This window comes from Trichosurus vulpecula, chromosome X, assembly GCF_011100635.1.
Source record: "Trichosurus vulpecula isolate mTriVul1 chromosome X, mTriVul1.pri, whole genome shotgun sequence".
NCBI lineage: Eukaryota > Metazoa > Chordata > Mammalia > Diprotodontia > Phalangeridae > Trichosurus > Trichosurus vulpecula.
In genome coordinates, this window is record NC_050582.1 from 58,265,442 (window position 1) to 58,280,597 (window position 15,156).

Below are 15,156 nucleotides of genomic sequence, written 5' to 3' on the forward strand. Positions count from 1 at the left end.
CTGTCCTGGGTCTCTTAGGCACACTCCCCTTCTGTCTCAGCTCATCTTTTCAAACTTACCTCACTAGTCACTTGGGTGAGAGCTGGTCTTACCCATAGACAAATTAGGCCACTGTCTACATGGAGGCCTTTCAGAGGCACTAGGGAGGGCTTCCATGCTGCACAAATTCCTTCCCCCGCTCATTTAGTGATGCCCAAGCCCCTCTATCAAGGGCTGAAAGCTTTCTCATTCTCTAGAAAAGGCTCAGAATTAAAATGCTAATAGCCACCTGCTGGAAAGGGCCAAAGAAAACAGAGCTTGGTACTCATGGGATGTCTAGGCTCAAAGGGGCTTGAGAGATGATCTACTGCAATCCCTTGATTTGAACTCACAAGAGTAAGACTAATCACAAGATTTTAACTAAGACCTAGAGAAGGAAAGGGACAAGGAATCACAGGGTTTAGAGCTGGAAGACACTTTACAGAGACCAGTCTCATCCAGATGAGGAAAATGAGACCCAGAGTAGGGTCACTGCCTATTCGGTAAAGGAAGGAGATTAGGAAGAGAACAAAGGCTTCTGGGTGGGAAAAGGGGGTACAAAAGAGGAGGCTGGGGCCTCCAAGACAAGGCTTCTCCAAGCTGGCCCTGGCTGGACTCCAGCCTTCCCTGGCCCTGGCCCTCCCCTTTGCCGTTTCTGCAGTTCTTACCCCTGTGCTGTGAACCAAGAAGGGTGAGGAGACCCACGGTGAGCTGTAGCAAGGGATGCTAGGGCTTAGGTGCCCCCGCCCTCCTCCCCTCTCCCTTCTTCCCCCTCCCCCCTCCCCCCCCCACAGTGCCCAGCCCTCTCACCGAGCTCTGTGCCGCCAGGGAGGCAGGAGAAGGAGCTTCCCGGAGCTGGGTTACCTTTTTACAGAGGACCAGCTGGTGGTCAAAGAGGAAGAAGACCCTCTGCTGGTTGCGCCCGTACGGCTGGTATATCCAGGACATCTCCCCAGTGTAGATCAGCTCTGAGCTCCGGTCCAGGATGTCCTCCCCCTGAGAAAAACAAAATCAGGTCAGAGGCTGCCTGGGCCCCTTGAGCTTTCTCCCTCTCTCAGGCAGGAGAATCATGACTCTGGTCCCCTGAGATGGAGAGGGTAGGGGGAGGCAGCAGACCTGCTGGTCATGTCACCAAATATGGAGAGAAGCTAGCTCCTCATTTGGCAAAGGATGATACTGACACCTGAGAAGTGGAAGGGACTTGGCCAGGGTCACTTCGCTAATAAGTAGAAGAGACAGAACTCAAACCCAGGTCTCCTCCCAATTCAGGACTTGTTGCTTCTAGAGAAAAGGAAGGTGGCCTCAGGAGTACAAAGGGGGATGCTTTAATGGAGCCCTGCTGCTGAACTTAGGGAAGAGGAGATCCTTTTCCCAGGCAGGATCAAACATGGGATCCAACACGGCAATTTACAGCTTCACTTGGTTAGAAGTAAGACTGTGAGCACCCTTCCCTCTACTGCAGTGAGAGAACCCTGGAGGGAGGAGGCAGGAGTGCTGGGGGGAAGGGCAGGGGGCGCATGGAGTTACTCTTGGAGCTGTAATTAAGGAGGAGACAGGAGGGCAGAGAAAGATAGGTAGGAGCCATGAGCAGTGCGGAGCTCCCCCACCTAAGTTGCAGGTAGCCCTCCCTCTGCTGTCCTGAAACTCAGGGTGGAAGGAACTGGCCCAAGTGAGAGAGTAAATGAGTGACGGAGCTGGGATATGCACAGGGCTCCTGCAGCCTGGGCCAGTGTTCCCATCAGGCCATGCTTGTGTTGGACCATTTTCTTTCCTTTGAAAAGTGTGTATTTGAGCAGATGGTACAGGTCCTCTCCTTTCCAGATGAGTAAAGGGGGGAAGCAGGGAAAGGGAGAATCTACTCAGCCTCTTGTAATTGGGGCTCCCCCCCGGCCCCGCCTTGGTTAATTAAAATCTGCATATTAAAATGGGAGGGGTTGCTACTGACTGTCTTGCTGGTCCATAATCCACAGGGAGCGACAGACAGCTATTCTATCCCTCGGCTAAGAAGTAGCAAGGCCAAACTTCCCAGACTACAGGCCCTACACCAATGGAGACTCAAGCCCTCAAGTTAGGGCAGAAGACAGGCCCTTAGAACCTTGGAATAGTCGAGAGTAAGTAAAATCCTATAGGCAGTCAGCAAAGATCAGAGCTGGGAGGGACCTCAGAACATGGAATGTCAGAGCTGGGAAGGGCCTTAGAACAGGGAATGTCAGTGCTGGGAGGGACCTTATGACAGGGAGTGTCAGAGCTGGGAAGGGCCTTAGAACAGAGAATATCAGAGCTGGGAGGGACCTTAGAACAGGGAATGTCAGAGCTGAGAAGGGCCTTAGAACAGGGAATGTCAGAGCTGGGAAGGGCCTTAGAACAAAGAATATCAGAGCTGGGAGAGGCCTCAGATCATGGAATGTCAGAGCTGGGAGGGGCCTTAAAACAGAAAATATCAGGTCTGGGATGGGGCCTTAGAACACGGAATGTCAGAGCTGGGAAGGGTCTTAGAACAGGGAATATAAGAGCTGGGAGGGACCTTAGAACAGGGAAGGTCAGAGCTGAGAGGGCCTTTAGAACAGGGAAAGTCAGTCATATCTGGGAGGGACCTCAGAGCACAGACCTTGGGAACTTGGAGATCAGCATGTATAACCCAATTTTAGAAATGAAGAAACTGAGTCCCAAAGATAGGACTAACCTTCTCCTTGGCCACATAGCACCAGAACCAGGGCTAGACCCCAGAGCCACTGGACACCAAGTCCCAAACTCTTTTTGACACATCTCATTGCTGCTGCTGCTCCTCCTCCTAGTGAGCCCAAGGATGGGCAACTCATTGGAAATGCTTTCCCCTAATAGAAGCCGAATGGGCATTCTGGGCTGGAGTCCAGAGCTCTAAGCCGCGCCGGGAGGATACCTGGGAACTCACTTAACATTTCCTCTTAATGAACTGAATCCAAAGTGGTGAAGCCCTAGAGGCATGGAGGGGGAGGATGAGAATCCAGTGTGGAGGGCCTGTAGGGGAGGGGGAAGGGGAGGGCCTGGCATCCCCTGGCAGGCTGCCAGGCAGTACCGAGGATGTCAGCAATGCAGGTGGAGGAGATGCATCACATTAGAGAATGTGCAGGGTAGATGATGGCTCCAAGGTAATCCTGGCATTAGTAAGAGCCAAGCTCTTCCACCCTGAGCTATGGGACCTTGGGACAAAAATCCCTTCTCTGGGTCTCAGTTTTTTCATTTGTAAAACCAAGGGGTTGGATGATTCCAGCTCCAGCTGTCTGTGATCAGTTTCCAAGAGCCCCAAGATGGCCCCACAATAGGCCAAATGTAGCCTTCCTCTTAGCACTGTCCCTCCCATTTGGGTGGCCTCTGGCCCTTTCACAGACTCCTTAGCCTGGCAGAAGCCCTGCAAGGTCTTCTGCCCCCCCCACCCCGCCATCCCCCCACATCAGGTGGTGTGTACCCACTACCTTTGCCCCCAGGAATACCAAGCAAAAAAGCACTCACTGTCCTTCTGGGTTAAGTGGCCAGTGGGCAGGTGACCTGGACCATTCTCTTGGAGGAAGGTCAAGCAGCAAAGGTTCAAATTCAGCTTTGGCCATTAATTCCCTTCACGACCTTGGGCAAGCCCCACAATACTAGAATGTCCGACTTGAAAACTAGGCCTCATTGAATCCCAAAGAGGAGGAACCTGGGGTCTAGAGAAGGCAAGGGGCTTGTTCCAGATCCTGTAAGGAGGATTTGCAGAGCTAACATTCAAACCCAGGTCCTCTGCCTCTAAATGCAATGTCTTCCCACCCCACACCCCGCACTGTACCTCGAGCTAACATTGCAAACTAACTAGAGACTGATCTGGTCTGTATTTGGAGGACCTGGCTGATGGAGAAAAAAGGTGAGAGAAGTAGCTGAGTTCCTCCACTCATCCCCTTGGCTGTGCCAGGTCGAGGGGTAGAGCTGGATGGCAGACCAGAGAAGATGCCCCTGGGACCATACAAGCCTGGAACATTGGACAGAGGACAAAGAAATCAGCTGACATGTCTTCTAAGGAAAAATATACTCTCCCTCTAAATATATTTGCCCAGGGTCTCTGGCTTCAATCTCTGCCATCCTCTGAGAAGGGAGGGAACCAGGCTAGCTGGTCTTGAGGGCCTCTTCAGGGCCCTAGGGTCTAAGGTTCCTCCCTTCCAGTTCTGCTAGTCTATGATTGAATTCTAGTTTCTTCCCCATGCTGTCTGATGTCATCAGGGAAGTAAAATGAGAAATGAATATAGTCCCCAAGCTGATCTCAAGGGCCCAGGAGGCTGCCTCATCAGGCCACCAGAGCTCTCAAATCAGCACTTCGGCGGCCTCCATCACGTCTGGCTTTTTGTTTTCTTGAACTTGTATCCCAGAGCCAATCATTCAATGGTAAACTGGATGAGGCTCAGGGGATTTGCACAATCAAGCTGGAGGAGAGGGCAGCCAGCAAGAGAGAAATGCAGTCCCACGAAATCTAGTCCAGAACATTCACTGGAAACTCGGGCTCCTGGTAGAAATGTTCAGGAGGAAGGGAGTCGAAAAGCAGCTGTCAGGGCCGTGTTCCCTCTTTCTTCCTTTCAAGTGAATTTAATGAGTGTGAACAGTGGCAAGGAGACAGCTCAACGGAATCATCCCAGCATCACGGAAATTAGAGATGGAAATTTCCCAGAAGCCTGCAGGCCTCTGGAACGGGCTCCCCCCACCCCCCCACCCCAATCAGGGCCTGGCTATTGATTGCTACTTAGCGGAACAATTGACGATTTCCTTTCCTTGTTCACGTAGGCACAGTAACTGCTCAGCCACAGAGTGAATGGGGCCCAAGAATTTTTGAGCTGAAAGCAGCTGGATGCAAGGAGGGGAGAAATGGAGGGGTCAGGGGGTCAAATTCCAGCTTGATCACTTACTAGCTGTGTGACCTCAGGCAAGTCACATAACCTTCTTAGGCCTGTTTCCAGGAGTTGGAGATGGCCTTGGAGTGGAGGTCCCTTCCAACTCTAGAGCTAGGCTCCAATGTGGGACTTTGGGCCAGTCCCTTCCCCAAGCCTCCTCAGTTTCCTTCTTTGTAAAATGAGGGGGTTGGACTTGATGGCTGCTGAGGGCCCTTCCAGCTTTTTCTGCCTAGATGCCAAGATGCGCATGCCTCCTAGGTGGAAGCTCTTGGGTACAGGAAAGGTTGGCTTCTTGCTCTCTCCCCCACCCCTTTCCTCCCAGCAAGACAGATTAAGCTCTAAAGGCTTTGATCTTCTTCATTTGGTAAATGAAGTTGAAATTAACATGAGGATGCTTCTGACAACAGAAACATCTGGGAGTCAATGGGAGGGCAGGCAGGAAGATGGGGTTTCCCTTGCTGATTTTCAGGGCTACCATCCACCAGGCCTCTCTGCTTTCCAACAGTGAAATCCTAGCAAACATCAGTGCAAAAGGGAGCTCTAAGAGGCTATGGGGCAGAGCTTCAGGGACCTCAGGCCCCACCTGGACACACTCTCAAGGACACTGAGTACTGCGCATAATGTAGCCTGCAGATAAGGCAGGAGTTTGGGGGTTTCCAGAGGCTCACTACTCAGTGGGATGGGATGCCAGAAGAGAACTGGGGCAGGAGAGTATGGTACAGCTGTGTGATCACTCAACTTTGATTTCCTTCTCTGGAAAATGAGGTTGGGACTATGGTCCCTCCCAGCCCTGACCTTCTGTGTTCTAAGGCCTTTTCCAGTTCTGACCTTCTCTGTTCTAAGGTTCCCCCCAGCCCTGACATTCCCTGTTGTAAGGCCTCTCCCAGCCCCGACATTCCCTGTTCTAAGGCCCTTCCCAGCTCTGACATTCTGTGTTCTAAGGTCCTTCCCAGTCCTGTTCTAAGGCCCCATCCCAGACCTGATATTTTCTGTTCTAAAGCCCTTCCTAGTTCTGACCTTCTCTGTTCTAAGGCCCTCCTAGCTCTGACCTTCTCTGTCTTAAGGCCCTCCCAGCCCTGACTTTTTCTGTTCCAAGGGTCTTCCCAGCCCTGACCTTCTCTGTTCTAAGGGCTCTGACATTCTCTGTTCTATGGTCCCTCTGAGCACTGATATTCCATATTCTGAGGTCCCTCTCATTTCTGACTTTCTATGTTCTAAGGTCCCTTGGAGCTCTGATATTCTAGGTTCTAAGATTACTTCCAACTTGGACATTCTATGTTCTAAGATCACTTTCAATTGTTATAGTCTCTGTTCTAAGGCCCCTACTAGTGACGAGATTCTGTTTTAAGATCCTTTCTAGCTCAGATATTCTGTATTCTGAGAGCCTTTCTAGCCCTGACATTAGGTGTTCTAAGATCCCCCAACTTTGACATTCCCTGTTCTAGGTGCCCTCCCTGCTGACATTCTATGCTGTCTCCCTGCTTTGACATTCTACATTTGATACTCCCTCCCAGTTTAGTCATTCCACAGTCTGAGATACCTTCTAGCACCAACGTTCTCTATTCTAAGGTCCTTCCCATCTCTGACATGCCAGGCTTCCAAGGCTCCTTCCAGCTCTGATATTTTCTATTCTCTGTTCTAAGGTCCTTCCCAATGTGAACATTTTGTTGCCTCTTTGGTTCTATGGTAGCATGGCTGCCCCCTCCCTGGGAAGGATGCCCAGCCTCTCCCATCTGGGTAATGTTATTCTATGGCCTGTCAGGTTGGACAGCTCTGGTCTGTGAGATGAATTTGTAATGCCATTACTCCTGGTTCTCTCTGTGGTTACAAGAACAAAACACTAAATAATGCATCTCAGCATGTACCTGAGAGGTAGCTGCCTTTGATGGACTTGTCATTGCACATCTCTTTTCCTAACACAAACCTTGACAGCACATTCAAGTCACAAACGGTCTGGCCCCTCAGAACTCCCCTGAATAGTTCTTTTCATCCAGAGAAACCAGACTCCTCACTTTTGCCAGAACTCAGCCTGGGTTCTTGAACCTTTATGTCTTTGTACGTCATGCCCTATCCTGGAATGCCTGTTCTTTCTCTATCATCCTTCCAGTCTCTGACCACAAAACCACAGAACTGGAGAATCGGAAAGAACCTCAGCAGCTTTCTAGTCCAGCTGATACCAACTCATACCCAAAAGGAATCCCCACTCTAACATATCTGACAAGCAGTCATCCAGCCTCTTCTTGGACACTTCCAAGGAGAGGGAACACATCAGCCCTGGAGGCCGCCTAGCCATCACTTTGGAACAACTCTAACTGTTAGGAAGTTTATTCTGACTTGAAGCCTAAACATGCCTAATTTCTTCAACTAGCTGTCACATGGCATGGCCTAAAGGTCCTTCTATTGGCTTTCTCTAGCTTCTTAAGCTGTGGCCCTTAGAACTAAAGACAGCTGTGGTCTGACCCAGGCAGCAGGCATTGGGACCATCACCTCCTCATTCGTGGAAGCAAATGCTTCATGTTAGCTTTCCTGGCTGCTCTCTCACACTGTGGATTCATCTGAGTTACAGTATACTCAATGGCCCTTATCTTTTTCAGATAAAGGGAAGCTTTACTTGATCTCTCCCTCCTTTAGACCTCCCAGGCACTGTACTCTAAGAGTTTATAGTCTGCCCTCATTGTTTCCATTGGTCTCAGTACTTAGGATGGAAAGGATTTCAAATCCAGGGGACAAACATTTGTTAAAATGCCTACCAGGTGCACAACACCGTGCTAGACATGGAGGGAGATACAAAGTGGAACTCAATGGTTCCTACCTTATGGAGCTCATAATCTAGTAGGGAGACAGGATAAAAGGATGGATAGTTAGAGAATCCCATGTTATAATATGGGGGCTTTAAAGAAGCACAAAGTACTCTCCGGGGAAGGGGGGGCATGTTACTGACAGAGTTGTAATCAGGGAAGACTTCCTACAGGAAATGGCTTTGAACTGCATTTTCATGGAGGGGCAGGGATTTAGCGGGCAAAGGACAAGGGGACTTGCCATGGACCAAATGGGTGGAGGGAGGATATTTTAGGCACAGCAATGGAAGTATTGAATCTGTCTGGGGACTATCAAAGAGTCTAGTTTGACTGGAATGTAAATGGAGGAAAGTAATATGAGCTAATGCTGGAAAGGGAGGGTGGTACCAGATTATAGAGGGCCTTGAATGTCAGGCAGAAGAGATAGAATTTTATCTGGGGTGGTAATAAGGAGTCATTGAAATTTCTGTGTAGAAGAACACAAACCAGGAGGTTACACAGAAACAAGATAAGGTGGGCAGTGTGAGAAGAGTGAATTAAAGGGAGATGGTGGAGGCAGAGAGTGAGTAAAGACTTTGATGGCCAATCCCCTGGATCTTTTCATTGTCTTCTCCAACCCTCCTGGCTCCTCTCTTATATAGGGGAGGTAGAGACAGCAAGAGTGTGGGGGTGAAAAGAAAGAGGACAGGAAGTCCCAGAGTTAGCGAGAGGCCTTAGGATGAGAGGTTTTACAGGTGGCCCAGATGGTAGAGGTCATCTATACCAGAGGCGACAGACTCTCAGCCAGTGAGAGTAAAAACAGAACCAAGAGTAAAATGTGATTGGGAAATGTTCAACAAGATAAATAAAAATACAATTTAACACAGCTTATGGTAAATGTGTGGTTTTCTAAGTTAATATGCTGGACAGTTTCTATTTGAACCACTGGTTTAGAACACTGCTTATGTCAGAGGAGGAAATCCAAGGTCCGTCGATGTGGGGTGAAATATGGCAAAGTTGAGTCATAGAGTCAAGGTCTGAAGCCAGGGCCTCTGGCTTCAAATTCAATGCCCTTTCCACTAGACCATGCTGCTGTTAAGAAAATCAAGAAATGAGGCACTCAAGTGGAACACTGTCAAATTTCAACTGGATCCTGAGAGCGAGCTCTAAATTGCCATATGCAAATTGTCTGTAAAGGCCTGGGTGGTCTTCCTAGATATTTCATATGCATAGTTAGGGCCCCTGGAGAAACTCCTGAGGGATCCCAAAAGTCAGCTAGCAAGATTGGCCCAAACAGCTTAGTTTGCACTCAGAATCACAGAGAACTGGACAATGGGACTTCAGTGGCTGTCTAATCCAAACTACACAAGAAAAGGATCTCCACCATCACCCACTTGCTAAGAGGTTGTTCATTCTCTCCCAGAAGGCCTCTAAGGAAGGGAAGCCCACCACCTTTGGAGGAAGCTTAGTCCACTTGGGGACAATCCAAATTCTCATGAAGCTTTTTCTCTTGAGATTAAATACCAGTTGCTCTTGGTTCTACCTTCTGGGGGCAACCAGAACAAAGTGAATCCCCCTACATTGGTGTTCAGAACTGGACACAATGCTTCATGATCTGAGAGGGGTTTTCACCTCCTTATTCCTGGAAACTAAGGCTTCTCTTGATTCGGCCCAAGAACACAATAGCTTTTTTGGCTCCTACATCACACTGTAGACTCAGGTTGAGCTTGAGGTCCACTAAGACCCTCAGATTAGTTACAGACCAGGTCCTAACTTACTGCACCTCCCTCACCCTTTACTTATGCAGCTGATTTTGGAGCTCAAGTGAAAGACTTTCCTTTCTATCCCTAGCACACTTCATCTTATTAGCTTCACCCAATGATCTGGCCTGTCAAGAACCTTATGGATCCTGACTCTGAAATCTGGTATGTTATTTCTCCCTCCCAGCTGTGTGTCATCTGCCAATCTGATAAGTGTACCATCTGTGCCTTGATCTGAGTCATTAATAAGAATGTTAAATGGCACAGGCCCAAGCACAGATCTCCAGGGCACTCTACTGGAGGCCTCTTGCACGGCTGCCATCAGCATTAATGGATCAAGACAACCAGTTCTGAGAACAGCACATTTCAATATTGTCTAATCCAGAGGTATCATACTCACTGCTTGCTGGTGCAGGGGAATTAAGATTCAAATGTCATCAGGAAATGTTTAACAAAATAAGGAAAAATACAATACAACATAGATAATGTTAATTTGTGATTTTCTAAGTCATTATGTGGCCTGCAGGGATCTGTTTCTATTTATTTGAGTTTGACACCACTGGTCTACTACACATCTTCTCCATATCTCCCATCCCATCCCATCCCAATCCCTCAGCAGGGGAAGTGATTTGTCCAAGGTCACACTTGGATCCCAGACCTACAGCTGGAAGGGACTTTAGGCATCTAGTCCAAACATCTCATTTTTACAGGGGAGGAAATAGACTTAGGAAAGGGAAGTGACTTGCCCAAGGTCACACATAAGATCTTCAATCTAGAGCTGGAAGGGATCTCAGAAGCCATCTCGTCCAATCTCTTCACTTTACGGAGGAGGAAACTGAGGCCCAGGAAGGGGAAGGAAGTGGTAATAATCATCAGAGATAGGATTTGAATCTGGGCCCTCAGGCTCCAGGGTCAGTGCTCTTTCTGAGGTCCAACTCTGGAATCATACAATGCTATGACAAAAGATGACTCAGGATTTAGGGGACCTGGGTATGCATCTTGGCTCTCACACTTATTAGCTGTGCAACTCTGGGAAGGTGACTTTTCTCTTGCTGTGTCTACATCTAGGTCTAGAAAAGAAAGTTATGATTATGAAGCAGCTTCTTTCTTCTTTAAAGACCCTATTACTATCCCTTACATGCCTCCTTATTTTTACCATTAACCTTAGGGCATATCTCCATTGCATTTCCTCTTTTTTCTGCCTTTGGACAGGCTAGGTCAGGGGTAGAGAGCCTGTGGCCTCAAGGCCACACTGGTCCTCTAGGTCCTCAAGTGCAGCCCTCTGACTGAATCCAAACTTCATAGAACAAATCCCCTTAAGAAGAGGATTTGTTCTGTAAAACTTGGACTCAGACAAAAGGCGACACCGGAGGACTTAGAGGGGCATGTGTGGCCTCGAGGCTGCAGGTTCCCCACCCCTGGCTAGGGATAAAGCTAGGCTTATTTCTGGGTCCAACCCCAACTACTCCTAGGAGGAACTTACCTCCCAGTCCAAGACTGAGGCCTGCCACTGGGCAATCTTGTCAATGTTCTCCAGCCGCCGCTTCCTCTCGTTGATCTGCTGGGTCACGTTCCTCATGACGGCAAGGGCTGCTGCAACATACCTGTAGTCGCTGTGAAGACATGGGATGGGGAGGGCATGTTAAATCATGTCCATGGGATAGGGGGAAAGAGGAAAAGCACTGGATTTGGGATGCCAAAAGGGACCTTGGAACATAAAACATACAATGTTAGAGCTGGAAGGAACCCGGAATCACAGAATATCGGAGCTCTAAGAGGCCTTAGATCACCCAACATTGGAGTGGCAAGAGGCCTGAGAGCAAAGAAACTTGGAGTTGAAAGAGATCTTAGAACAAAGAATGCTAGAGCTGCAGAAGGCCCTTCGAACATGGAATGTCAAAAGTGGGAGGGACCTTAGAAGAGAGAAAGGCAGAAGCTGGGAGCTACTTTATAGACCATCTAAATCAGGGGTGGGGAACTTGCAGCCTCCATGCCACATGTGGTCCTCTAGGTCCTTGGGTGTGGCCTTTGGACTGAGTCCAAGTCTGACAGAACAAATCGTTTTATTAAGGGGATTTGTTCTGTGAAGTCTGGGTTCAGTCAAAGGGCCCCACTTGAGGACCTAGAGGGCCACATGTTCCCCACTCCTGATCTAGTACAAGCCCCATTAACTTACAGATGAAGAAATTGAAGCCAAGAGAAACTAGGGCAGTAAGCAGAAAGGTGGCACCCTCCCCATGTCTGTCCCCCGTTCTAGGGACCTTTGAGACAAAGGAAGATGGGAGTAGGTGACATGGAGATTGACTGGCCCCATTTCCCCTGATGCCTGCCTTTCTCTTCCAGAAAGTCCCAGGTGACTGTCCTCACCCAGCAGGGCACAGGCTGGCAGAGCCGTCAGCTGCATCAGCCGCCAACTTCGATGATAACTGTGGAAATCACAGACACTCCAGGCAGGACTATGGGGCAGTGTCAGCAAGAGTAATCTTCCAGCTCTGAGAACAGTGATGGGGCCAACAGGCCTCTTCTGCTATTTCTCCTGGCAGGTGGAGGGGGGGGAGGCATTTCTCTCAACTGTTTGCACAATCAAAGAAGCAGCAGCACACAGTGAAAAGAGACCTGGACTTGAGATGGGAAAGCCTGGCTTCTAGCCCTGGACTAGAAATGTGCTTGGCATATACTTCTAAATACACTGATGGAGAGGAAGCTCCGTGAGGGCAGGCCCTGTCTCAGTATGTCTAACTCCCTGGTACAATGTCTGGTGCTTGTAAGTGAATGTGTGACCATGGCAAATTGTGTAACATCTTGGGGCCTCACATTTCCTCCCCTGTGAAATGAAAGGTTAGGCCTCAAAGGCTTCTGAGCTGCCTCCAGCTCAGCAGGGTTCTGCTCTAGGCTTTCTCCTCTGGCTTGAATGTCTATAGGAGAATGGTTCTCGAGTTGCAAGAGCCCTTAAGAAACAAGGCCTCCAAGGTCCTCATTTTTCCCCAGAGGAATGTTCCAAGAGGTTATGGCATTCACCAGAAGTTACCCAACTAGTATGAAGCCTAGTTGGGAGTCAATTCCAATTCCTCTGAGGCCTTCCATGGTGACCTCTCAGATATGGGGGTGGGGAACATGCAGCCTGGAGACCACATCTTCCCCAGTCCTACCATCAGTCCCTCCATTGTGTCTGCCAGAGAAAAGAGCTCCCACTCTCAGGCTGGCTCACAGATAAGATTAGGGAAAGAGGAGCTTGGCTACAGGGACTACCAGGAAGCATTGCTCAGTGGGGAGCTCCCAGGCCCCCTAAACATAGGTAATTCAAAGGTAGTCCCTGAGTCTTCATTCCCTCCAGTCTCCTGGATTCAGCTCTCCCTATCTGAGTCATATGTATCATACTCACTGCTAGCCAGTGCAGGGGAATTAGATTCAAAAGTCATCAGGAAATACTTAACAAAGTAAACATAGATAATGTTAATTTGTGGTTTTCTAACTCATTATGTGACCTCCAGGGATCTGTTTCTATTTGAGTTTGACACCACTGGTCTACCAACAGGAGCAGCCTCCTGGCCAAGTAGGAGGGGGGAAGGGTTCTTTGTCTGAATCCATGGAAGCTACAACAGCCAGTTGGCTGATAGGAGGGCAACACATGGGAACAGAGACACTCCCAAAAGGCAAGAAACTGTTCCCAATTGAGCTAGAAGGCAGACTAGATCAAGATGAACATTGGACCAGAAGAGAAACAGCAGAGACAACCCCCTGCATTCCTAATGTTTCCCTGTCACCTCCCTCTGGACGGAGGAGGAGAGACTGGGCCCCTATCCTGGCCCCCCAGACTTGTATAGGTGAAGGCCCAAAGCCAGAGTGGGGCAGCCATCACCTTCCCTGGTGGGATGGCACAGGCCTCTAGGACCAGGCACCTTGGAGGAAGCTCAGCCTTCTGAATGTCTCTCCCTCTGTTCCTCCCCTCCAATGGCGGATCAGGGAAGCAGGACACCTGGGTCTTAGACTCAGTTCTGCAGCTGACTCACAGTGTAACCTTTTACACACTCATTTACACTAGTCATTTACATACTCTGGGCTTCAGTTTTCTCAACTGTAAACTGAGGGGGTTAGAATAAAAGACCTCTGATAGCTCTGCCATCTTCTGTTCTAAGGGCCCTCTAAGCTCTAATAGTCTAGGTTCGATGATCCTTCCCAACTTTGACATTCTCTGTTTTAAGGGCTCTTCTAATTCTGCTGTTCTGCGCTCTAAGATCTCTTCCAATCTTAACATTCTCTGTACTGTGTTCTAAGATCCCTCCCAGCTCAGATATTCTATGTTCTAAAGTTCCTCCCAGCTTTTATAGTCTACATTCTAGGGGTCTTCCCAGTTCTGTCATTCCGAACTCTCTCAGCTTAGGCATACTTTCTTCTAAGGACCTATCTAGCCCTAACAGTCTATGTTCTAAGGTCTCTCTGACCCCAGATGTTCTATGTCTTAAGGTCCCTCCTAGGTCTAATACTCAGTGTTCTAAGGCCTCTCCCAGCTCTGATATTCTACGTTCTGAGTTCCTCTCAGCTCTGAGATTCTATATTCTAAAAATCCTCCAAGCTCTGATATTCTCAGTTCTAATGGCCCTCTGAGCTCTGCCATTCTATGCTCTGAGGTATCTGCCAGTCTCAACATACTCTGTTCTGTGTTTTAAGATTTTAATTCTAATTCTGTGTTCTGAGATTTTAATTCTAATTCTGTGTTCTAAGACTTTAATTCTGGTTCTGTGTTCTAAGACTTTAATTCTGATTCTGTGTTCCTAAGACTTTAATTCTGATTCTGTGTTCTTCATAAATTTGGTGGTTGTATCTGCTATACCCAACTAGTGCAATCTCTGGTGGTCTCTCCTAGGCTGGTACCATTTTGAGGAGTGCCCTGGCACAGACCAAGTCTGCTTCCTGAGGCTCAGTCCAGCTCTTGACATGCAAACCTGTCTCCCTAGGATGGGGCATTGAATGCAGAGCCCATGAAACCAAGCAATAGAAAATGGCCCTTGGTTCCAGGCTGCCCCTTTCTGCTTCTGTAGGGGCTTTATGAGAAGACACAGATGGGTGAAACATAGGCTGAGCAGGCAAGGAAGGCCTGTGACCGTTACACCTGGAGGAAGTCCTCCCAGCCCTAGCAGCAAATTGAGCTGAACCACTGGGAGTTAAGACCTGATTGATAGGAAGGAGACCAGCCCCTAGGAGCTCTCTGGAGCCTGCGGCAGCTGGCTCCCAAAGTCCCAGGCACTCACTCTCCCACCACCCCAGGGTCAGTGGCAAGGGAGGGTGTCTATCCAGCATTTCTTCTTGCCAGATTCTCTTCTTCCCTAACACAGCCCACATGATGTGAATGAATGTCACCCCCACCCCAATCCACTGCCTCTACAGTCCCTATAGCAACTGGAACATCTGGATTTTCTCAGCAGATCCTGGAATGAGGATGCCTTGTGGGCGGCCAGAAGGAATAGATGTGGTCTGAAGCCCTGGACTCTTCCCTGAGGCTCACACTGATTGGCCTGGGGGAGGATACACCCCACATCCCCCCACCCCAAACTAGTTTCTAAATATAAGAGCTGCTTTCTCCCCACCCACACTTTTTCCTCTATGGGTTGAAAAAAAATGGGTAAAAATGTATGACCATTAGGTGAGGAAATATAGGCTGGCTTCTTCCCCTTCCCCCTCCCTAGCTAGTCCCTTTGCCCTGGGGCCCAGGTT

General features: G+C 48.9%; 1 protein-coding gene across 1 annotated transcript in view; it reads right to left on the reverse strand.

Annotated features, from left to right (window-relative positions):
• ARHGEF9 (Cdc42 guanine nucleotide exchange factor 9) overlaps window positions 1–15,156 on the reverse strand; it is a 121,420-nt gene that overhangs the window by 21,360 nt on the left and 84,904 nt on the right. Inside the window, exons 6-7 of the mRNA XM_036740336.1 lie at window positions 10,928–11,057; window positions 883–1,014 (exon numbers count right to left, since the gene is read on the reverse strand). Coding sequence (XP_036596231.1) covers window positions 883–1,014; window positions 10,928–11,057 — 262 coding nt within the window. The remainder of the gene's footprint in view (window positions 1–882; window positions 1,015–10,927; window positions 11,058–15,156) is intronic.